This window comes from Pseudogymnoascus destructans, assembly GCF_001641265.1.
Source record: "Pseudogymnoascus destructans isolate 20631-21 unplaced genomic scaffold scaffold_2, whole genome shotgun sequence".
NCBI classification, from domain to species: Eukaryota; Fungi; Ascomycota; class Leotiomycetes; order Thelebolales; family Thelebolaceae; genus Pseudogymnoascus; species Pseudogymnoascus destructans.
In genome coordinates this window covers 840,930-864,329 of record NW_020167521.1, presented here as the reverse complement: position 1 = coordinate 864,329, position 23,400 = coordinate 840,930, and the positions used below count along the sequence as shown (strand labels likewise).

At 47.8% G+C, this 23,400-nt stretch overlaps 9 protein-coding genes across 9 annotated transcripts; 4 read left to right on the top strand and 5 right to left on the bottom strand.

Moving 5' to 3' along the window:
- Positions 1 to 418: 418 nt before the first annotated feature.
- On the bottom strand, positions 419 to 1,060 carry VC83_00905 (uncharacterized protein; the record flags this gene model as incomplete). Its single annotated transcript, XM_024464592.1, has 1 exon — positions 419 to 1,060. One exon carries the CDS (start codon positions 1,058 to 1,060, stop codon positions 419 to 421), a length of 642 nt encoding a protein of 213 aa, XP_024327868.1.
- Positions 1,061 to 1,195: 135 nt separating this feature from the next.
- VC83_00904 (uncharacterized protein) lies at positions 1,196 to 3,796 on the top strand (the record flags this gene model as incomplete). Its single annotated transcript, XM_024464591.1, has 4 exons — positions 1,196 to 1,221; positions 1,377 to 1,684; positions 1,736 to 2,025; positions 2,084 to 3,796. 4 exons carry the CDS (start codon positions 1,196 to 1,198, stop codon positions 3,794 to 3,796), a joined length of 2,337 nt encoding a protein of 778 aa, XP_024327867.1.
- A 356-nt stretch (positions 3,797 to 4,152) lies between these two features.
- VC83_00903 (uncharacterized protein) lies at positions 4,153 to 4,483 on the bottom strand (the record flags this gene model as incomplete). The annotated part of the gene is made up of 2 exons (XM_024464590.1): positions 4,153 to 4,305; positions 4,352 to 4,483. The coding sequence occupies 2 exons, from the start codon at positions 4,481 to 4,483 to the stop codon at positions 4,153 to 4,155; spliced, it is 285 nt and encodes a 94-aa protein (XP_024327866.1).
- A 2,650-nt stretch (positions 4,484 to 7,133) lies between these two features.
- VC83_00902 (uncharacterized protein) lies at positions 7,134 to 8,162 on the top strand (the record flags this gene model as incomplete). The annotated part of the gene is made up of 3 exons (XM_024464589.1): positions 7,134 to 7,730; positions 7,787 to 7,886; positions 7,930 to 8,162. The coding sequence occupies 3 exons, from the start codon at positions 7,134 to 7,136 to the stop codon at positions 8,160 to 8,162; spliced, it is 930 nt and encodes a 309-aa protein (XP_024327865.1).
- Positions 8,163 to 9,593: 1,431 nt separating this feature from the next.
- Positions 9,594 to 10,280, bottom strand: VC83_00901 (uncharacterized protein; the record flags this gene model as incomplete). The annotated part of the gene is made up of 3 exons (XM_024464588.1): positions 9,594 to 9,887; positions 9,934 to 10,107; positions 10,143 to 10,280. 3 exons carry the CDS (start codon positions 10,278 to 10,280, stop codon positions 9,594 to 9,596), a joined length of 606 nt encoding a protein of 201 aa, XP_024327864.1.
- A 2,616-nt stretch (positions 10,281 to 12,896) lies between these two features.
- VC83_00900 (uncharacterized protein) lies at positions 12,897 to 16,450 on the top strand. The gene is made up of 5 exons (XM_024464587.1): positions 12,897 to 13,805; positions 13,864 to 14,029; positions 14,079 to 14,230; positions 14,282 to 14,782; positions 14,836 to 16,450. The coding sequence occupies exons 1-5, from the start codon at positions 12,908 to 12,910 to the stop codon at positions 15,129 to 15,131; spliced, it is 2,013 nt and encodes a 670-aa protein (XP_024327863.1). The 5' UTR covers positions 12,897 to 12,907; the 3' UTR covers positions 15,132 to 16,450.
- VC83_00899 (uncharacterized protein) lies at positions 15,132 to 15,596 on the bottom strand (the record flags this gene model as incomplete). The annotated part of the gene is made up of 2 exons (XM_024464586.1): positions 15,132 to 15,335; positions 15,381 to 15,596. The coding sequence occupies 2 exons, from the start codon at positions 15,594 to 15,596 to the stop codon at positions 15,132 to 15,134; spliced, it is 420 nt and encodes a 139-aa protein (XP_024328086.1).
- On the bottom strand, positions 16,451 to 18,463 carry VC83_00898 (uncharacterized protein). Its single transcript, XM_024464585.1, has one exon. It carries the CDS (start codon positions 18,020 to 18,022, stop codon positions 17,204 to 17,206), a length of 819 nt encoding a protein of 272 aa, XP_024328085.1. The 5' UTR covers positions 18,023 to 18,463; the 3' UTR covers positions 16,451 to 17,203.
- A 280-nt stretch (positions 18,464 to 18,743) lies between these two features.
- Positions 18,744 to 22,227, top strand: VC83_00897 (uncharacterized protein). Its single transcript, XM_024464584.1, has 2 exons — positions 18,744 to 18,775; positions 18,832 to 22,227. Exon 2 carries the CDS (start codon positions 18,841 to 18,843, stop codon positions 19,987 to 19,989), a length of 1,149 nt encoding a protein of 382 aa, XP_024328082.1. The 5' UTR covers positions 18,744 to 18,775; positions 18,832 to 18,840; the 3' UTR covers positions 19,990 to 22,227.
- Positions 22,228 to 23,400: the final 1,173 nt, after the last annotated feature.

The window sequence follows — 23,400 nt, the reverse complement described above, 5'->3', positions numbered from 1 at the left end:
AAAAACATATGACAAAGACTACGCGTTAAAGATTGTTAAGGTAGAATGCCTTGTGTAGATGCCTTGTCAGCGTTTCTCGGCGAAACCTCGTCTACTGAGAACATTGAGACGTTGCGAAGTATGGACCATCGATGTGACAAGAACGCTTCAAGAAAGCTTCTACGTAAAGAACAAGAGGAGTTTGACTAAAGACCTGAAATCAGAGAGCTCGATATGCGCATAAAGGAGGCAACAGCAAATATGCCTGATACATCTGACAGACACTCAGCCTAGTACAAGGAGCGACAGAAGTTATATACAGACAAACAAACGCTGCTCCGACTAGCAAGGGAATCATACAAAGAGAAATGGTTCTCAATTGTGTCTCTCTTTGTAAGGTTAGATGCTTAATACGTACACAGCAACGCCACAATACATGCTAACCTCCATGGGTATCTCCAATTGTTCCGATGCTATCATTAGAATTGTCCATTTGCACATCACGCAATTTCGGGGCCAATTTCTTCAGGTCTTCAATCAGCTCTGGCATCAACTCCCTGGACCTCCCCAACGCCACCTCCAACCCTTCAATCCGTCCATTCTTTTCTTTAATCTTTTCAACAGTATTGTCTCTATCTCGCGTCAATCCTTCCCGATCTTGTTGCATTGTGAGCATGGCCCTATCCCTGACCTGCTGTAGCTCTCCTTGCTGGGCTTCTGGCGTCATTTGAATTAGCTCGTTGTACCTGTTCTCCAAAGCTTTGATTTCGGCTTCCTTCTTATCGAGCTTCTCTTCATAGCCTTGCAGAGTCTTGATATCTCGGGGAATGGACGACTTGAAATCTTCGATATTTTGAAAATAAGTGGGAAGATTTGCTAGCAACTCTTTAACAGAGATATGTGCGATGTTGAGTTGATTCAGTACAAAAGGAATTGTCTGTGGCGCAGTATCTTGCTCTTTGAAAGCTTCTTGTGCCATCAATAATCTTTTTTTGTTTTGCTGCTCAAGCAACATCAACTGCATCTGGTAGTCCTGCAATGCGTGGTGTCCAACATGATTATCTAGGCCATTGTGGTTCATCCTAACGACTGGACAATCTGGCTGTCTAGCAAGGGCTAGTCCGACGGCGAATATGTTAGGATAGTTAGTGATGGGGCCCTTGTGTTTCCATTGATAAGGGTTTGCGAATCCTGTATACTAACAGACTTGTGGGCAATGGTGCCAGACAGCTCTTCTTCTTGGTGAGACTGGCCAACTATCATTAACCTTTTCCTATTTTGATGCTTCGGATCGCCAGCTGGAATAGGCTCAAAGATACTTCAAGGCTGGCCTTCGATCGTTGAGTATTGTCGGGATCGGAATTCTTGATCTGATTATCAAGCTGATCGAGGATCAGCTTGATAATCAGATCAAGAATTCCGTGGCTTGAGAAGGTGAAGAAGTGCTTTGAAAAAGGGCAGTGTGACCGAGTGTCACGGAACCATATCCCAGTTGTCATTGATCAGTCCCAGCTCGACGATGTCCTCCACGCTTCACAGGTCTCGGCTGAGATGCTGCTGACTAATGGCGCCGACCCTCATCCAGAGCTCAGATTTCCATCAGGATTCCAACTCCGCTGCCTCCATGAGCGACACCGAGTTCTGGCAGCGCGAGAGGTCCTACCTCTGCAGGAGAGATGGTGGACGGTGGATATTTACCTCGCAGGTATGAAGTTGTTGTATGAGTGATGTGGCCGTTGCTGACAAGCCCTTACAGATATCGACGACGAGCTCAAGAAGGCCTTGATCGAGGAGCACTCAAACGAGCAGCCGCCGTCAGATGGCGAGATCTATTGTAAGATCCAAAAATATCAGCTAAATCGGGATCGGTACTCGGAAATGCGATGGTGGGCTCGTCTGTCGGCCCATGGGACGAGGTGTCTCGAGCAGGTCTCCCGTCATGGCGATTTTAAAGCAGCCTTCGACGACCTGTTGGGTATCCCCGGCCTCTGGGGCGGGATGCGAATTAGTACGTTGAATAAAATGATGAGCATGAGTTGTGACGACGTGAGTCTGCCGTGATTGACATATCTAGCTTGCTCATTACTGAAACCGTTTGAAACAGGAGGTCTTGACCTATCTCACGCACATCAAGGATGTTTGGTCCCAGCTCCTCCGTCACAACAAAGAAGCGATGCTGATGGTTGACCAAGCCACAGTAAAGGCCGTGGAGCTCATGGCCCCCAAGTCGTCGAAGCGGGATGCCCAGGCGCTGCACGGCCAATTGGTGAGCGGACAGATATTTTCCGGCTTTAACCTGGAGAGCCGTGAGATCATCTGGAGTGGTTTGCGTACCATCAGCGGCCTAATACCATCCCTCTACACCTTCTTTGAGGATCTCAAGTATCTGGAAGCATGCGTAGGCAGCATGAGGCACTTAATTAAGCCGTCTCCAAAACAGACGATGCGCAGCGCCTTAAACAACATTTTTTTTGGAACGGACCAACTCGTCATCCAAGAGGCCCACTCCACATATTCTACACAGTTGGGGAAGAAATCGAAGAATTGGCAGCTTACCTATCCCCAGTTATGGTTGTACACTATGCGGGACTATCCTGATTTGCCTGCCCCTCGGGAGGTGAAGACAAAGAAGAAGAAGAAGCTTCTAGCGAAAGCCAGGACTCCAAATGCCAATGAAGCTAAACTGTCTGACTTTGCAGTTCTTGCTGACAAGTTGCAGTTTAAAAGCGATGAGATAACGGCGTTAATGCTACGGTCCTCGGACAGAGAGATTGCACGTGATGCATTACTAAGAGCGCGAAATCAGGATCGCTATGATTACGGTGATGGAGACATTGAATCTCATATCGACAAGATCTTGGGATTATTTGCAACCGCCAGACCTCAGAATACCGAGCGGTCGTGTCCCGTTCTCGTCAGCGACGGTCCAGACACGGCCGGCCCCCGATGTGGGTTTCCAGACGAGGAGGCTCATGCGAGAGATAGAAGGTTTCTCTACATAAGCAATCTCCAGTCAGACCAAGAAGAGCAAGGCGAGAGCATCACTTCGTTTTTTGTGCGTAGGTCAGTGTACTTTGCATTCTTTGGTAGGCTGCCGAAGATAATCACACACTGCCGTTCTAGCCCTGCACCACCGCCCAATGCTGGTGTGGAACGGGCAGCATCTTCTCCATTTCTCGAAACGCAAGTATCAGAGGTAGATCTCGAGACAGATGGCGAGCGGCTCAGACAGAACACATTAGATGGCGAGAGACTTCACCAAGAACAATCTGAACGGGACAGCCAGGAACGGCTGAATGGTGATGGAAATGATGCACAAGAGGCGGATGACTCATTCCAAGTGCCAGAGAGGGATCAGAGGCGGGACACGCAAATTGACATTGAGAGAATTATAGCGAGGGGACTCGCCAGCATCCCTGAAGTTACTGAGGATCCAGCAGAACACTCTAGAGAGCAGAACCTGGACACACAGCTGCAGGTAGTGCCTCCTTCCCCTTCCAAGATCCGCATTGAATTCAAAATTCTTGAGGGAAGGGTATTGAGGACCGATCGAAGTCTTTTGGTGGACCCTTCTGAACCATCCGAGGTGGACCGGATGGCGAAAAAGTACACGAGAAAGGGAATCAGGCCGTTTGATACCTTATATAACTTGCTAGTCCCAGGACAATGCTTCCAAGCAGTGACTAGTAATGGGACGAATACTGTGCTTTTGATCAAGGACGATGGTCTCCACATTGATAGCCAGCTAGTTGTGTTTAAACCGACGTCTGATGCAGATCCTTTTGCAGGCAGTAGGCCAAAGAGGAGTCGGCATTGAAATCAAAACAGTACTCTTCACTATGACTTTTCATTTTTATGGCCGATGCTTTGCATCTTTTGAGAGCGTATAGAAACAATCGATGAAGTAAATTGAATCTTCCCACTGTCATGTCTTTCTATAATGTGACAGCGAAGACATTACTTGGCTGGCTGGTATCACGCGGGGCGGTTCTTCGTGGCGTGCATTCAATCTGAAATGTGGATGGAGAAAATCATTTATTCAAAGATATGCGCATCTATAGAAGACTAAAGCAAAACATTTGTCATCTTAGGGCTCCCAAACACCCAAACCCATTGTAAAATACGGTAGCAAGAAGTACTATAACAGGAACTGGCGGAAAGCGAACTCGTTGTTCACCTCTCCCATGGATCTCTCGACGTAGGCTCAAGTTCTCGTCTATGGAATCCTTGACATAAAGTCACATCTTCAGTTACGAGGAAGTGAGACAGCATACAGAGAGGGTTTAGGACCACTGCAGTGCTTGAACAGCGAGTTATAAATACGTGCTTGACACTATTAGTAGCAGATAATGCAGCAGGCAGTGAGACTCACATCAGACAGTTCATAAGGAGACGCCCATGAGGTGGCCGTCATAAAGTGGACTGCTTCAGCTGACCAAGGCTGCACTGGAGCTGCACTGCGCTCATGCATCATACACAGCATAAGCGTCTTCAAACAGTCCATGTTTTCTGAAGTTTGGCCATCGCTACTCGGAAAATCCATAGGATCTAGATGGACTTGGTTAGTCTGGGGATTCACCTCGGGTTGGCTTGTTGCTCACCGATCTTCACCTCCCCCATCGGAGAAATCAAAACATTTCGTGCCAATATACGGGGGTGGGGGAGTTTCCTTGACCAGATAAATTGTATGCCCGCCAGAACCTATTGAATTAGTATTAACCTAGGATGAAGGATTAGGGCTCAACTCGCTTGGCTGATAATATATGCTATCTCAGGTTCCAAGGGGCGGATGCCGCGTTGTAGAAGGGTCTCGAGAGAAAATCCAACATATTCGGTAATAGCAAAGATTTGATGATTAAAGAAATACTCTTCATAAATACCAACAAAATTCTGATGCCTGATAGGGAGGAGACAGAAGGATGGTGGTTCTGGAGGGGAGGAGACTGATCTGACAGAGTCGGCAGGGGAACTACAAACCATGCCTTCTGCATGTGTATCTACTGGAGATGTCCTTCCAGATTCAACCTTTCGAAAGACACGAATTACTCGCACTGTGGATCTATCATCGCAGAGAACTAGAGAGTCCCCCGTGTGAAGTTCGATAAACTTTTCGTAAAAGTCCCATGGGCTGCAGTCAAATGATGGAATAACCCTCTCTCCTGCAGACCATAATTCTCTTCCAGTCCTCAGCGATGGATGAGGCTGTTCTGGAAATAAAACTTGATGCTCCCCAGCAGGAGATGGCATGGTTTCTGAAGTATCAGAACGCTGCATCTCTTGTCCTTCTCTCATACTGCGTAGCGAAGAGAAATGGGAGGAAGAAAGAAATGCGAATTGCTGACGAGGATTAGAAGATAGAAGCAGGCTTGTAAGATAATGTATCTCGTGGAGGCCTTTGGGTGGGGGGGTGAGCAACTGTGAATAGAAGCTACCAGAACAACGGTGACTCATACTGCAACATATCCTAGGTTCGCACTTTGGGATGCTTAAGCTTCTAGGGGTTGCGAAATCCTACACAAAGCCACAATCGGTCGTGCAACTTCAAGATGACGTAGCGGGGCCAGTACGTACCGGTACGTACGTACTCACGGGTGCCATCACCACTATACTTGTGGGTCATTGGATTGTCCCTGGTCCTCACAGTGTCCCGCGCGATCGACAGGGGTTAACTAACCCTCTACTCGTGCCGTTCCTATTGAACCTCCACCCAATAATCTTCCACCCATTTATCCTCCATCTAATAATCTTCCACCCATTGAACCTCCACCCAATAACCTTCCACCCATTTGATTCTCCACCCCATCGGTTACGATTTTTGGCCATGAGGCACCGCGAACATGGCAGTCTCTTCACATTTGAACAACAAATGCAAGAGACAGCAGAATTAAGTTTAATGAAATGATCTGTCCTGATTCAGGCGAGGATTCAGAGCCTGACTTATGAACAACGGCATATATGAATTGAATTCGCTTATACATCTTCTGCACTATCTAAAGCCAACCATAGCAACATATTTGATTTACGTGCATGAACTTGCAATGTTGGCCCAGTGTTCATCAGACCACTTGGTGGGGAGAGGTTATCGATGCCATCGGTCATTTGGTGAGAGCCTCATCCCGTCTACTTGGCACCATGGCAATATTCGTATCTGCGCCCCTCTACTCTCTACTTCCCACTTGCTCTGGATCTTCTGGATTGCGTTTCCGTTGGCATTTCGTGTCGGCGTCATGTGGCAACATATTTATAGGCATTGGAAAAGAATTCATCTTGCCACCATTTAGTAAAATGTCATCGAAGTCAGAAGAGAACCTACAATTTCTTTCTTGGATGGTGGAAAACATGGGTTGCCAGGAGATACGTAAGTATAATAGCGCCCCTTCTGGTAGATGATCAAGGCAACATCCGCGCCGTATAGTTCCGCGTACTCATATGCCTTGTTGGTCAAAGTACTTCTCCTTCTAGATGCATTCTGGCTTTGGCGTTTCCGTACGTTGCTCATGTTGCGATAGAGTATATTAGACACAGAACAGAGGAGCTTATGCTGTCTCTTGTGATTTTGAAAGCTATAGTCAGAAAAGGATAGTCGTAGACTGTCGCTGGCATTTCATGGCAAACTACGACTACGCGAAGATGTCAGAGATCGTATATCTCCAGAAACGGTAATCCTGGCGTCCCAAACTTGAGGGGCACCACCCGATGGTCTTAACCGACGGTATCGATCGCCTGTCACCATCCGATCGTCTTCATGCAGTCCCATAGTAAGAGAATGATTTGTTGGATTTTATCTATGTACTCGGGTATCTTGGAACTTGTCAATTCCTACTCACGAGAGATACGATATTGCAGATCATCGTATGGGAGGCTGCACATTTCGGATCACCACACGCGACGGATGGCAAATCGTTCCATCTTGCCATCTTCAGACCCCTGTGACGGTAAAGTGGATCATTTCACCACCCTGAGTGGTGAAATGCCACTCCACCTCAGGACCACCTCACCAGGAGGTCGATGTGGACCACTGCACCTCGAGACCATCCGTCACAACGGATGGAATCTAACAACCACCACCTTGGCTCATTCCGTGGTAATAATAACAAACTGCCATATCTCCGATTGATATCCGCTTCCGAGAAAACAATTTCAGATAATCCGTCATGTCATGGAAGGGGGGGTCAGGTGATACCCAGTGGCCGGAGCTGAACCAAGGCGACTTCAAGACGATATCAACTACGTGCTTGGAAAACCACCATCGAATGACCCAAGTCCCAAGACAAACGGCCTTTCCGGGGAATTTTGATGTCATAAAATTGAAAAGCCTGGGTTTGCTGGAGATTCCGCGAGTGGAACGAGAGAGGAGGGATGCTTCTAAATATATTCCTCAAAAACTACAGCTCGAAATGACGACTATGGACTCAGAGAGACAGACGAAAGTTCCCCAGAAGCGACCGCTTATAAACTACTGGGTTAAAGACCCTTGGGATACATATAGCAGTCTCCGCACTCTGGACAGAGGGGGAATCGTTACAGCAGCATGTACACGAAAAGCTCCTGTCCAGATGGTTGTGATAAAGGAATTACGATCGGTTCTCTGCACTACCGAGCTAAAATGGACTTTCCACCACAACTTACTAGCTTTTCTGGAAATGTATCAGATTGAGGAGAAAATGCTCGCAGTCATGGAATATACAGTCGCCACGTTGCAACAGGTCATGGCAGTCCCATTGCCACTGGAAGAGATTCACATCTCTGCCGTATGCTGTCAGGTAATGTTGCATTTCGAATCTTGATCATCTGCTAAGCGTCATAGCTATTTGAGGGGATCTGGCACTTGTCGAAGAACGGGGTAGTACACAGCAATCTCAATACTTCCAAGGTTTTGTTTACTCTAGACGGTTGTGTTAAAATAGGTATGCCACCATGCCAGCGTTGCGATAAGGACTAACTATGCAGCTTTTTTGGACGATTATGAGGCCTCTGCATTAACCCACACCCGTCCATTAGGCGTCATTGCAATAGAAATGATGCAAAACGGAATACCTCCTGGGCCAGGCAACTCGCTCATCCTCAGGCATCCAGACCTGTGGTCAGCGCAAGCTGCAAAATTCTTGTCGGTGGCATCTTGGGGAAGTCTACAAGACCTAAAGAACGTAAGACACCCAGGATCTGTCACTGGCCTATGCTGAATTATTAATAAGAACAAATTTCTAACATGTTCATCACCGACGGTTATGATTCCACATGTAGAGTATGCCCGGTGGGGAACAGTCGAGTGGGTAGCCACTTCACTTATAGGGGAGAAAGCGGGCGGGAATCAATCCCAACTGGCACAAGATACACCTGTGAGACGAAAAGAAACGGAAAAGCCAAGATCATGTGATGATTTGATAGCAGAGTATATGAGTTGATTATGTTAAAATCTAGATGACAATTTGAAGACAATAACAAGCAAAACAAAACATAACTCGATGTCAACCACCTTGCAATTATGCGAGACAGTGTCCGACTTGTCTTTTTCGTGAAAGATACAACTCTGCGTTCACATCAAAGTGCCATCTGCTTTACCTCTGTCGGTGATGCTGTAAATTACCATGGCCAGACAAGCTTTGCAGTTTTTATCAAGTCTGAGCGAAACATAAAGAAGAGATTGAAATCATTATCGGATTGAGAACCTGTACGGCTTATTAGTCTTTAATGTAAGAGAACTGTCCATGCTAACTTACCGCAAGAAGTCCATGCCATTTCTGTAGCACGAATATTGTGGCCGATGATTCAGGAACGAGACGAGAAAATTCGCAAGCAAAAGCGACGTTTTCTTCTTCTGACCACTCCTCAAACAAAACATGACCACGCCAGATAGGGGTATGTTCTTCTGCGAATATTGTAGTGCACGAAAGCAGAGCGTGATGTTCCTCTGGTAGGTGGGACAGTATAAAAAAAGCCACAATTTGAGCATCAGGTATTCCAGAGAGTAGTCGCTCCATCTGCTGCAAGGGGACTACCTTGATCCCGTTGAGTCCCCTCTTTTCATTTTGAATGGTTATAAAATCAATTCCAGGCAAATTTCCCTCGCTCTCATGACTTGGTTGTATTTCTAACATATACCTAGCAGCAAGCTTCCAGATGTCAGATTCGCTGTCATCGTCAAGCATCAGTTGGAACGACTGCATCGTTAACAAAGAGATGGCAACGGACTTCCACATGTAACGCTGACTTCTAAACGATAGAAGACACAGAGGTTCTCTTGCGTAAAGGTTTACTTATCAGAGGAGGCAGGGGATCAGACACAAAGGCTTCAAGTAACACGTTACTAGTATATAACAAATACTGTATTGAGTTGAGCACGAAGCTCCTATCTAAGAACTAACTATCTACTTATATAGTGGCGTCGTGCCTAGTGGACTCCTGGGAACTCACTCGAGTCCTCGGAGTCCTGGACTCTTAGGATTCTTCTCATCATCCTGCGAGTCCGTCACGTGCCTAGTGGACTCCTGGGAACTCACTCGAGTCCTCGGAGTCCTGGACTCTTAGGACTCTTCTCATCATCCTGCGAGTCCGTCACGTGATACTTTCGGAACTACTATTCCCCGCTGCCCCTCCAGGTACCAGGGCCGGTCTCATGCGACCTCCCTCCTTCCTGTCCTGTAGTTGGCCAGCCTTCTTGTTCTGTCGTAACACCACATGGCAACTGCGTGCTCGTTCTCTGGCTCTTCGGTAGCTGGCATAGTCAACAAAGAGCTGGCGGCACACTCCAATTTGTCAACTTCAGCTTTTTCTCCCTCGGGCTTTGAGTTGATCGCATCTGGTCGAGACTGGTGCTTCCCTAACTCATCGTTCGGATTGATTTGATCATGTCGATGGCCTGGCACGTCCATAGCTCTGGATTCGAGAGCGGAGTCAGGAATCGGACTCTGATCGACGTTATCACGCCATTCCTCACATCTTAACTTTGCACACACTTGGCATTTTCCATCCCGAGACATCTGCTGCCCACACGGCGTACATATACTGCAGTCGTCGCATCTGCCCATGTGGAGTATTCTCGCTCCACAGGATGTACATCGCTCGGATATCAAGATTTCTTTCATAACCCGTCGACCCTCCCTTATACCCTTCTCCGTCGCTCTCTCCCTTTCAAGTTTCATTTTAGCAAACAGATCCTCCACCTTGAACGGATTCACGGTAAGGATTTCGTCATCCACTTCATCAGGCTCCATTATTGTCGAATTGGCAGGCTCGATCTCATCTGTTGGTTTTGCCATAGTGGTCGAATCAATACGCTCAGGCCCGTCACCAGCCGTCATTTTGGAATGCTTCTGCCTCTGTAACTCATCATCTGTCACCGTAATCGTTGATTTTCGTTTCCTTAACCCTGGTGGTTTAAGGTTTGCTTGGGAAAGGCTCATAGCTGTTATAGCAATTAACATCGTGTCAACTTAAAGGTGAAGGATACTTGCTGGGTGTGAATGGAGACAGACGAATGCTCCAGGATGAAAGAGGCAAGGAAAGAAGATGAAGAAATTCAGAAAGGTAAATGGGAGGATGAAGAGAAGTTGGGGTAGAAGGTTCTGATTTATAACAGGTGCGAAGAAGGAACCATGTCAGTGCGCCAACATACCAACTGCGTCCGGAGTTTAATATAACTTCTGTATTAAAGCACTGAAAGGACCGAAAAGGAAGGAGGGCAACAAGCCAATTCAAGACAAATGTCACATCCCCTCTAGAGTACGGACTTGGATAGTGATAAGAGCATATATCACTCAGCCATCCTGACAAATCGGACGCATTGCTTGAGTTTCCCACATTGCGACTGCTATAAATATTAACAAGACATATCCACGAACTCTTCATAGTTCATATCTCAATACAATGGGGCTTATTTGGGCCTGTAGGTGGTGTTCGATAACTTTTACATCTGTCGACAAGATCAAGTCTCACTTGGATGCTCAGATCCAGCAGCCAGATGAGCTTCACAAATCTTATAAGAACGATATCATTGACTTGCGACATGCCCAAGAGAGGAGGCTAGAGATCCATTCCCATTTTTCTCTATCTCAAAGCGCCGCTCGACCTCTCGTCAACCTTTTCGTCAACCTTGACTGATTCTGGTACGTTTGGTATTCCATCATTGGCTCACGAGGGCTAATAATTTTGACAGCCGCCTCCCACATTCGGATTTATATACGCCATCCTCCTCCTCACTCTGCCTTGCGGTCTTTTGATATTCAACTAAGTCACGGACTGGAACGATTGACGGGGAGGGAAAGTAAAGGGAATAAATATGTAAAGGGCCAAAGATACCTATTTTAAATATCAGATCTCATCTACTTTATCAAACGTTTCGCTATAAGGCGGCTCTCAATGTGTTTTTCGTTCGTTGCCGAGTCGAACGTTGGGACCTTCGATCCGATGCTGGCCAGCAGATAGGGCCGTGTCTTTATATCAGAAGTAATGGAGGCATGCTGCATGAATGCGAACTGGATCTCTTTGGCCACATCCGCCTTCTGGGACTACTTTTTGTCTTTGTCTCGATCGATGCAGTGCCCTCTCCTTGCACTTTCATGTACGCTAGAAGATTGAATATTGGTAGTTTGGAGTCCGCGACGATGAACGAAGCAAGAGATGTTTGTTTGTATTACGTACATGTATAAAGCTTGAAACTATGCTAAAACAAAAGAGAAGTCTGCAACAGCAGGAATGTTCGACACTCGCCATCGCTGAAAGGCCGCTTGCAACATAACGCCAATGTATCACTTTACCAGAAGTGAACGAGAATCAGCACAGGAAGTGGTGGCATATGCCTTGGATGTTATCCTTCTTGAACCGATGCAACACAGCCAATTCCTTGCCACGGAAAGCAGTGTTGGGTTGCCCTTATCTCCATTGTCGCCGCCGTATGTACGTGATGTATGGTCGAGATCGGCGATAAATGATAACCGCGTAGCCCTCCCTTCGCTGAGATCATTCAATGACGGAACAAAAGGCAGTAGGGTTATACGCTCAGGTTGACCTTCTCCATCAGGTGTACATATCTCGAATTTCGATGATACGGCTGTCTTAGACCGACGGTCATGTGTAACGTAGTAATAAGGCTTCCATGGACCGCGTTGAGTATCTGTGAAGGTCATGACGATGAAATGCCTGATCAGAGACCAAATCCAATAGAAGCTGCGTGCAGGGTGCACAATGCCAATGCGTCAACGACCGTGGACCGGTGAGAGTAAACAGAGTTGCGCATGAACCATGTAACATATGAGTGAGGCGAAAAGTGGCAGATGCCTTCACCCACAAAGGCTCACCGAGGAGTGGCGGTATGCAGGATAGGTACCAACGACGATAGACAAGGCTTGCATGTAGTATCAAACGAGCGTGCACTCGGTGAGAGAAAAGAACAACGGTGAAACGTGAGCGAGTATGGTTGAACTTGAATGAGATGAAGTTGGCACACACTGGTAGCCTCAGCTTCTTCTTATACATTGAACTAGATCCCCACGCTTGAATAGAGAGAGCACGACAATTTAAAACCTTCAGGTCGAACTAGAGCCAGATCGATCGGTCTCACTTGAGAAACGATAGACGATACGTGTGCTGTTCCTATCGTTTTACGGAGTTTTGAAGAGACAGATCCGAATGAAGGGAATGGTATTACCATAAGCCCGGCTTTAACACGACATCGCGGATAGAGAGGACGTACGTACGTGGTCAGGGCTAACATGCGAACGCCCATCGGACTATGAAACCGTATTTCGGGCTTTTAGTGGCGAGTATGATAACCCTTGCCTTCGTGCTTTGTCGAGCTATACCCAAAGGGGGGCCCTCAATGAGGGCCCCTCTTTAGGTCTAGCGTTGGTTTCCAAATCGGGATCATCTCTCCGTCAAAACTCCGCCTCCTCAACCTGGCCTCTCAACACCTCTGCCTACTCGACCGGAGATGACTTCTCGAGCGCGAATTGACCAATTTGATGGCACCGATTCTGAGTACATTGCTTACTTAGAATCGAAAGTGTTCGAGTTATCTATAATCCGTTGCCCTTCGCCGCGGCGTTCAAAGGCGCGCCAATTGACCGCGACTCGTTCTCCTCCGCCGCAGCGTTCACGGGTGCACCAGTTGACCACGAACCACTCTCCTCCGCCTTCTCCGCCTTCAGAGGTGCGCGGGTTGACTACGGATCGTTCTCCTCCGAGTCCGTCGCGTTCAGAGGTGCGCGACGAAGCAACTGATAGTTCTGATGGCGATGGGGCTCTTTTTAATACCCTCGAATTCATCGTGTATAATCCGTCACAGGATTCTTTTCATAATCCGGCAAAGAAGAGGCAACGAATACAAACAAGATGGGAGCACGAAATGGATGACATGCTCAGCGACATTCCAAACACCAAAGACTGGTCGCCAAAGAGGGAAAGCGTTGGCCTCGCATCCTCAGCTAAGATTCTAGTGGCGTTGGACGTCATTATACACGGCAGAGGTCCACAAATGGATCTTAACGCCGGCCAGAAAGATCTATCAGTTGTTTGCTACGATCGTTCAAATGCTATTCTACAGCTTCTAAACACCTTCGCCATCACTACGGCAGCACTGCAAATTGAGACGACATTTACGAGACAGATATATCGCTTCCGCGTTTTCGTGTTCGTCTCTTTGTGTTGTGTCGCACTACATCATGGCGTGGAAAAGAGATTTGTTGAGGAGGCCATGCAGAAATGCGTTAGCGATTCATGTGGAAAGAACCTTACGCGACTCCGAAACGGGGCGCTATGGGTCAATCGGATGATGAGTACGTTAGCAGCAGATGGTCGTGGCCATCGAGCGTACGAGCTTTTTGTTCTTTGTGAGTATCAAGAATCGATGGGCATCGTAGTTGTGGCACAATCTAATCTGGAGAGTAGGTGGTCGATCAATAGCCTGCTACGGTCGTTTTGCGCAGGCTGGAGAATCTGGATTTTCTTACTTCAGTAGCCGTGTCCCAATCTGCAAGCCAGGACTCGAGATACAAGCTTCCCTACCTTTCTGGGTTCCATTCATCATCAAGTCGATAGCTGGTGAGGTCTACAGGTAGAACTCCACGCAAGATTGCTAGATGAAGGCATTTTAACGTCTCCAGTCTCTCAGATATATGTGTTGCTCTCGGCGACGGTGCAGATTCACAGATAGACCATTATCCACGATATCTCCGAAATTACCACAGTAGGCGAATACCACCACCTCCGAATGTCCACCCTGAAATTACAGCAACTTCAACAGGACATTCTAGTAGTAAGAATATCCCAATGTCAAGTTGCCCTGCGGGATTGCTGACTAGTTTAGCTGACGGCCTCGCTGGATGTGGAGGTGGTGGGGAGGAGGAAACTCGCACTAACTCCAATTCGATACTCTCTCTGTTGACAGCCGCAGAGTACAGTCATGGCTACTTGCCGGTATTGGTGCCAGAGCAGCAACCGCTTTTGGACAGAGATTTGGTGAATGGAACGCCAAACTCGGCTCCGTTGCAACCAGTCATGACAGGAGGCCCTGCCTTATACACTATGGAACGACCTATGGAAAAAAGGCGCAGGTCAATCTTACCACAGGTCGAGCACCAACAAAGCACCAGCAGTCAAGCTCCCAGCAATAGGCGGATGAGAGGTAATTCTGCCGAACAAGAAGAACAATTCCGTCAAAGTCTCCCAGAGACCAACTTAGCTTCTACCGACGCTTCTCTACTAGACGTGATAAATTCATCAGAAGGCCCGAATTCATCTGCAGGTAATGCACAGTCCATCGAAAATCAGAAAATGAACCAAGCCAGTGCACCAACCACTACACCAGGTACGTTAAACTCGTCAAGACTTTAAATCTCAGCAGAAGGTGACCGAACACAGGCCCCCTAGACCCTCAGCAATTTGAACCCAGTAGAGTCTCAGAAGGTGCAGGTATTGCCTCTATGGCCATGGATTCGAGTGGCTTCTCCAATCTACCTTGGCCGTCTTCAGATCTAACCTATAACAAAAATATTGCCAATGACGATTCGGCATTTCCCTTCGATTTCGACTCCAGCCATTACCTCTCGAACTTCTCCTTCAACTACAGTGACGCCCATTTACTTTCGAACATCACATTTCAGTACGACCCATATGATATGACCAGCATCCCCTTTCCAACGTCCTCCAACACCTAATCACACTATAACGAACATGAGGTCTATTTTCGGACTAATATAGACTCCGGTGGTGATGTAGGTACTTTGACCTGGTATCAAAGGACAGTTCGATACGGCTGGCTTAGTGCCTTCATCGACTCGGATCGGAATAATGTATGCAGGACCTTTGTCGCTGTAAAATGGTGCGGATTTGGGACCGGGAATCCTCACGACCGAAACCCCCTGATAGAGTTAGCAATACTCTAGAAACTCAACTTAATGAAATACCTTGTTTGTGACTAGATCTAACTCCTCAAGCAAAGGTTTTATAGTCTTGTACATCTGGGGATCAACACAGAGATGAAAATCCTCCGCGTGTGGTGTGAACATAACCGGTGGCGCTTCGGTAGACAGCCAGTCTTGTATTGCTTTCAATGACCTTTGTGCCTGTTCTCCAAGCTGGCGCTGCTGTAGATGCACCTTATCCGAGGTAGTTACGGACATCTTAGTTCTGAGATGCGAGCGTGTTTGATGGCAAAGCCGATCGTTTTTGGGCCGACCGCGAAAGATACAACAAAGGCTTTGCGCCAGAATCTTGGTAGCTCGTACGGTAGCGGAAAATTGGGAATATTAAAGACTGTCCTTGGTGGTTTGTCTTCGCAGAAGATAGAGTGCCTGACGCTGGGTTGGGTAGAGGTACATTTCTTGCCTTTAAAATCGTACGACCGCCCTTTCGCGATAACTTCACGTTGCGGGGCACGGTTTACTAGTGTCAAGGTCACGTGAAGATGAATGACTCTAGCATAATCGGCACGGGTCAGTAACTTCGTGATGAAACTCGCAACGGAACATATTATTCTGTGGCAAAGAGGCTGGATGAGTGGAGGACTTTTTTTTAGACGTTGCATGAACTCATCTATGGGGGGTTGAAAATGGCAGGAATATGACGATTGGATGGTGATAGGTTTCGGCCATAACTGAACAAGTTGGGCAGTAGCGCATAACTCACCAGTGAACCGTTTTTGCTGTGGATGCCAAGTCGAGGTAATGGATTACGTGGCAAAGTTTGTGATGGTGTCTTGCAAATCACCCTTGTGTAGTTTTCTAGTGTGGCAACATACTTTATGGATGAATTCTTCTCTCGTGTGTAGACACTTCGTCCAACGTGGATGTGGTCAATCACAACCAATTCAGGCATCTACTGGAGCGAAATCGCAGTGTTTGGAGCGGTGCTATCGACTGGAGCGAGCGCCTGTCCTCGAGTACGTTGATTGGATGATGTGATAGAGAGCTACTGTAAGGCAACGACCGGAGCCACCAGCGACTGCCTGGCTGGGATACCATTTTCATATAGCCAACAATAGATATACGACCTATCAAACTCATCATGTGTTATCTTTCCAGTTACACCTGCCAGAATGTATGCCGAGATCGTAAACGTCGGTTTTCTGATTGGTCAATATAATGTCCTCGTGAGAGAGATGAGTACCTTCGAGTACTTGAGCAGCAAGTGAAGTCTGCAAAGGAAGGCTGGTTATAAAGGAAGTTCTTTGGACAGACGTGATAAGAATTCTGTGGCCTTATATACTTATTATATGGTCACGTAGCAAGAAGAGCCTAGCTGCGTGTGTCTTCGTATCAGTTATAACGAAGTAGCTTAGGCAACACCGTCACACAATTGGATAAGTATCATACCATCATATTCCAAGGCGGCGGTTGCATTAATCCAACTTGCAACTCAGTTACCTACACACCAGGCCGCGAGTGCGACAAAAAGCCGGCCAGGGGCATTAGAGACTGTCCTCACTACGAGCTACGACATGCGGGATCGACCAGAAGGAAGGGAAAGTGCGCTCAGCATGCCTAGGTAAGTAACTTAGCAGGTAAGTAAAATACTCAGAGATGGATTTAACGTGGCGAATAGATACTACGCCCTCCCCTCAGGAAGTTGCAAACGTTCGCTACCCGCAACCTGTGGTATAGCTGTCTTGAGAGAAAGTTTGAGAATGGTTGTTGGATTCTGGTCACCTTCTCATATTTGTAGGCATGGTCATAGCAGCACACTCATTTATGAAATCTACCAATGAAGTATTTGATAGTATTAAATCGCATCAAAACAATTCTTCAAATCCCATGAGCACATGCTTTGCAGAAGAGAACTCACATCTCCAACAGCCCAAAATAACGGAACCGCAGAAAATGCCGTCAACGAAAGGAAAGTCTCCTTTAGCATATAGATTCTCTATCAGATCATCATTCAAGCCGCGATATGGAGTCTCGCCGACCCCAAGCTCGTAGAGTGTAGAGCCAAGCGCAAATAGATCTGACAAAAATGTGTTTGGGTCATCGGGGTTCCTCGGCAAGAAATGGCTCGCGCCCTCCATTCCTAATGCCTCCTGCCCAGGGTATCCAGATGCTCCAAAGTCACCGAGGCGGACATTCAAATCTGAGTCCAAGAAGAATTGCCTAAGGGCAAGATCCGCGTGGACGATACCCTTCTCATGGACAAGCGCCACAGCTTCAATGATCTGACGGGCCCACCGGATCCGAGAAGCATCCGAGATAGATTCCTTGTACGTTTGAATGTAATTCATGAGGGTCCCATGTGGATAAAATTCAAGATCGACATGGTCCAAGGTTTTGCCGATGGATAAACACCTTACGATACAGGGATTTTCTCCCAGTAAGGCGTATATTGTCGCTTCATTTCTGATGGCCTGAAGGTTCCCTGGAAGGGTAAAGGCATCATCAGTGCGAGGCAGCTTTCTAACCAACGTGTCACTGACGTGGTGGACGACGCTGAAGATGCCGACAGCGATGAGGTTTTGCTGGGTTGGATTCATATTTGTTAAGATGGTAGACGATGTGACAAGAGGCAACGGTTGTTTTGCTTTTGTTTTTAAGTAGAGTGAAGAAAATAGATGGCCCATGGCTGTGAAGCGGAGCGAGCGAGGCGAACTGGAGGTACTGACTTCGACCAGTCCGTACCGACGGCGGCTGCGTTAGGAGCACAGGGTCGACGATGGATTGAGGTAAGAGTGGTAGATGGCTCTTCACCATTCAACGGCCGAGGACCGCGTTAAGAGAGCTTTTGAAGACAGCCAGCGAGGAGTGCTTGGTCTTTTATTCAGCTCGAATTAACGGCTGGTTCGTGCACACGCCTTCCTAGAAATGTGAGGTTGGATTTGGCCGACTTTTCTGTTGTCACTCGACGCGTCATACCAGCTACGCTCAACAACAACTCAAAAACGGAAAACAACTGGAATGAGACATACGGATGGGTCGGCTTTTTTTGTCTGCTCGACGCGTCATATCATCTCGCAACGATCGACAGCGGCCAAGCAGCGTTTGGAATAAATGGAGGAAATAGAATGGACGGCGTCTAAACTGGAACTTCAGGATATCCATTCAACACCATACCTAATACGGATTAGTTCACAAACTGACTAGTTCGCTCCTTCCGCGAGGTGTCCTCTGTCGCGCTTTCGATTACTTTGGTTTCCATACGCGATAATACCTCACAGCTTCTTGAGTGGTACGATCCGTCGAAGGGCTCCAGCGCTCCAGCAATGTCTGCAAGATCTGCTTGTCGGCATTACCCTTATAAATAAATGCGTGCTCGTCCAGTTGAGGCGCAGGTGCTCAAGTGGACTGACACTGCGGCATAGCTACGGAGTAGAAGGGTAGGAATTCCGTTTCCGCCATAGAACGACAGAGAAGAGCTAACTCTTTTGTTCAGTCCTCGAATATGTCTTCAGAGCTTGAGGCACTGCGGAATCAACTTCGCGCAGCACAGCGGCGTGAGCAAGAAGCAGAACGACTCCGCGAAGAAGAGCAACGACTCCGCGAAGAAGCAGAACGTCTCCGCGAATATGAACGACAGCGCTACGAACAGAGGACCGGAAAGACAACGCTGCCCGAGTTCCTCGATGCATGCCATAATCACCTTTGCCTAGGTCTGACCATCCAACCAGATACCACACAGTCCACGCAAGGCGATGCCGCAAACGCAGACAACAAACCGCGGCCTGATCGAATCTTGCCATGGCCAGAATTTGATGCGGAGCAGGCACGGACGTGGCAAGATTTGATGGATTCAGAATTCGTCCTTGAACGACATTTTACCTCCCTACATACACTAGAAGAGTCAGGGGAAGCCGTTCGCCGGCGCCAGATGGGTTCGGAGCTAGATCTTAATAGCTTTGCTCGATTCACCGTGGAGGATCTGGTATCCCAGATCATCGAGCGGTTCTCTAAAGACAGCGTATTATGCCATCGTTTTGGTATCAAAGGCGCAGTCAAGTTTGAAAACCACAGCAACACACTCAGTCCTGATCGAACAACAGAGCAAATGCAATCTCTTAGCATTTCTGACAACCCGCGACGGTCGGAACGCCTTCGAGCCCATGCAAACAAACCGGGACGGGCTGACTCTCCTAAGCCATCGAAATCTGCCATGAAATCTTCCCGTCCTCGTGCAGATCAGTTCTGCGTTTACAATACCAGTGGTGAGGGAGAGACAGAGCACCGGGTGGCCGCACTGACGATCGAATACAAAGCTCCCCATAAGTTGACATTGGGGCATATTTATGAAGGTCTTGCCGAGATGAACCTGGATGAGGTTGTGGAGGAAGGCGAGAATGAAAGTGTGGCAATTCGCTGTCGTCGTTTGGTCGCCGCTGTGATCACGCAAGGCTTCTCATATATGGTGAAGGCTGGGGTGGAATATGGTGAGATCTACACTGGTGAAGCAACGATATTCTTGCGCATTCCTGACGATCCCTCAACCGTGTACTACTCTCTATCTGTTCCAAAAGGAGATGTCGGCGCGTCCACTGGCTGGGACGAGCGTGGAAACCTTTCAGTATCCACTGTGCACTGCATGGAGGCGTTTTAAGCGCGCGAAGAGTAAAGGCTACAGCCTGACCAACCGCGGTCAGATGTAATCGATTTGCGTCAGCTCAAGGCATGGAATGTCGTCGTTAAAGAGGTCGAGGATGCTGTCGCCGATGACGAAGTCCCGTCTTCGGAGTATCGCCCTTCACCCAGAGTCAATGAGGATATTATACGGTCACCAATCCAATTTCGACCTCGCAAGAAGAATCAATTTGTGGGAACTTGTGCTTCAGTGACGTCTTCTTTCAGCAGCGATGATGACAACCATCATCCCGACACACCAAGCCGTCCCCAACCGCCTTCAAGCAGCGGAAACCCTATTACTTCCGCCAACCCACCATCACAATCTACTGAACGTGGTGGGAAAAGGGGGGCTTACAGCAAGGCTCATCGCCAGAAGGATCTAGGTCGGTTTTGTACGCCAAACTGCCTAATGGGTATGGTAGATGGGGGAGAACTCGATTGGCGGTGTCCGAATGTCAAGGAACATGGAAAGAGTCGTCATCAACTCGACCGTAATACATTCATGCGACATATCCGCGAGTTATTGCGCAATCAGCTTGACTATTGTGTGGAAATGAACATTCATGGAGCTGGAGGAGCTTTTTTCAAGGTGAAGTTACCTGGATTTGGGTACACCGTTGCTGCGAAAGGCACCGGGATTGAGTGTGTTAAAGATCTGATGCATGAATCGACAATTTACCGTCGTCTCCTTCCTGTTCAGGGGAAGTGCGTACCTGTGCACCTAGGGGATACGAAAGTGGACAGCATATTATACTACGCAGGAGCCGTTCGTATTGTCTATATGATGTTTCTAAGCTTTGGAGGATTCCAATTACGATCGCCAATCTCACAAACTCACGCTGACGACGCCATCTGTGGTCTTCATGCCATACATCAGCGGGGAGTATTGCAGGGCGATTCGGAAGCCCGTAACATTCTCGTACACCCGGATCGACTAGGAATTACCTGGATTGACTTTGAACGAGCTGAGTTTATACGTCCACGAGCGGTATTAGGAAGTTTATCTCCAAATCGGAAACGGAAAGGTAGCTGGTCTCACGAGGTAGGGAAGTGTCAGTATGGAAAGGACAGCAGGAGGACACCTGCATCAGAGATACGTCAAGCTAAGACGGAGCTAGCGAGATTGGTGGTGAAGCAGGAAGTAGTCAATTTTACAAATGCCGACCTCACTCGGCCCGGAACGCGTATGAGGAGCGGAAGAAGTCTGATAGCAGGATGAACTCGCTCCGGAAGTCGTGACTGATGAGCCTCGTCACCGGCGTTTCCGTACGAGACAGTGCTGACTCAGCTCACGAGTTCAATAGACACAAATCACGAGTGACACAGGAGCCCCACCTCTCATTCAACAATTTCGACGTCGATTCCGGATGTGAATAGCGGCGAGATCCGGTGGATACTCGCCGGGCGCAGCCTTCGTGGAGTGGACAACGGTGGGGAGCTTTGATATGCGCTTCGATCGTTGTGATCAAACGAGGGTTACGAGTCCGGGGAACGCCGCCTTGTTTCACGTGATGAACAGGGACACAGGTTGTCTTTGGCTGTCTGCAGTCTCGGGCCATGTGGCCTGGCTTGTCGCAGTTAAAACAGAGTCGTTCCTTGAATTGTCTGTCTTTCTTAGGGTCACGGGGTCGTCCAGGTTTGAACGTGGCATCGAGTTCCATTGGGTCCGACCAACGGTTGTCTCGCGGGTGTTGATCCCGTCGTCTGCCCTCGTTTCCCCGGTAGGGGTAACTTTTCTTGGGCTTGTCATAGGTCCGACGTTCCTTCTGGAATTCGTATAGTCGATTGTCGATTCGGACCGTATGTTCGATTAGCGCTACCATGTCCGTTGGTTGTTGTTCCAAACGGGCAAGTTCCATACGTATATGGCTCTTCAGCCCACGTCGGTAGTGGCTGATGAGTGCGCTGGCGTCCCATCCTGTCTCTGGAATTCTGTGGAGTACGTGAGGGCGCTGCCAGTCTGCTTAAGTGCAAACAGATGGTCTTCCGCGGTCTTAATCTCATCGATGTCTCCGAACATGCGTCGGATTTCCTTACAGAATCCTTTCCAGCTGCCAAACATAGTCTGCGTAGTTGCCATGCTTCCATTGGTACTTTCATATTTGAAATAATCCTTGAGGAATGGTTCGACCCATCGCAGGGCTTCCCCCCTAAGGTAGGACGCAGTCCACAGGGCATAGCTCTCCTGGGTGGGAAACTTCTCGTCATTGAAGTGCTGGTACAGTTCGACCTGTAGCAAAAACACCTCAAGTTCCTTTCGGTTGCCGGAGTAAGTGTCGGGCAACTTGACGCGTAGAGTTTCCTTGAGTTCGTTGACGGTGGGTGCGTCAGGCATCTCTTCATTCTCAGGCTTAGACCTCTGAGACGAAGTTGGCGTGGTGGGGGTTTTCCCCTTCGAACTGACGACAGACATGTTGCTTTGTGTATGAGCCAGTGCCTCGTAGAAGTGGTGCTCAAAGTGTAACGCTGACTTCTAAACGATAGAAGACACAGAGGTTCTCTTGCGTAAAGGTTTACTTATCAGAGGAGGCAGGGGATCAGACACAAAGGCTTCAAGTAACACGTTACTAGTATATAACAAATATTGTATTGAGTTGAGCACGAAGCTCCTATCTAAGGAAATACTATCTACTTATATAGTGGCGTCGTGCCTAGTGGACTCCTGGGAACTCACTGTAATGGTGGGTGCACCAGATATGAGAATCTAGCCACCCAAGGAAGGGATGAATTTACTAAGACAACACACTGTCTTAGGAAACAGAGCCAAAGGGTTGTAGCTTAGACTATTCCACAACGCAGCAATCAGGTGTATGATGTGGTGAAGTGGTTTAGACAAGTTGCAACAAATGTTGAGTCTGAGAACTCAGGGGTAAGTCAGAGGTTAGCACCTCACTGACTTTTCAAAAACAGAGAATAACAAGATCAATGCTTGGAAGCTTGGAAAAGACATAGAAGTATGTGCTAGTCGATTTACTGTATTGCCTGCTTGCCCTTTCTTAAGGAAAGGGCAATCCTATTTATGCCAAAGGAGTGTAGTTCTCTTATTTTCCATGACTTTCCATGACTAACCAGGCTTGGTAAATGTATTAGAAATCAAGTGCGACCCACAACTAGCTTGCTAATCATGTAGTGAACGTAAGAGAATCCCATAGAACCATCTCTTGGGTTCCTAGCCTATAGGAAGTGAAAAGGAGGTCCAAGGTCAGAGTACCTATAGACAAATTATGTCATAACTTAACCAATCTTGTGGGTAACTAAGGAGCGATGACGTGTAATGAATCATAGAGGGTTGTAGAAGCTTCTAGAGCTATCGTTCATGTTCCTAGGCCTCTAGTTGGTAGAGATATGCCATGTGGTAGTATTGGCCCACCCCCTTAAGGAGGAGATT

Coding starts and splice junctions, on each gene's coding strand:
- VC83_00897 (XM_024464584.1), top strand. CDS start 18,841: ATGTCTTCAGAGCTTGAGGCACTGCGGAATCAACTTCGCGCAGCACAG.
- VC83_00900 (XM_024464587.1), top strand. CDS start 12,908: ATGACTTCTCGAGCGCGAATTGACCAATTTGATGGCACCGATTCTGAG. Junction 13,806..13,863: donor GTACGAGCTTTTTGTTCTTT/GTGAGTATCAAG, acceptor TCTGGAGAGTAG/GTGGTCGATCAATAGCCTGC. Junction 14,783..14,835: donor TGCACCAACCACTACACCAG/GTACGTTAAACT, acceptor GACCGAACACAG/GCCCCCTAGACCCTCAGCAA.
- VC83_00898 (XM_024464585.1), bottom strand. CDS start 18,022: ATGGGCCATCTATTTTCTTCACTCTACTTAAAAACAAAAGCAAAACAA.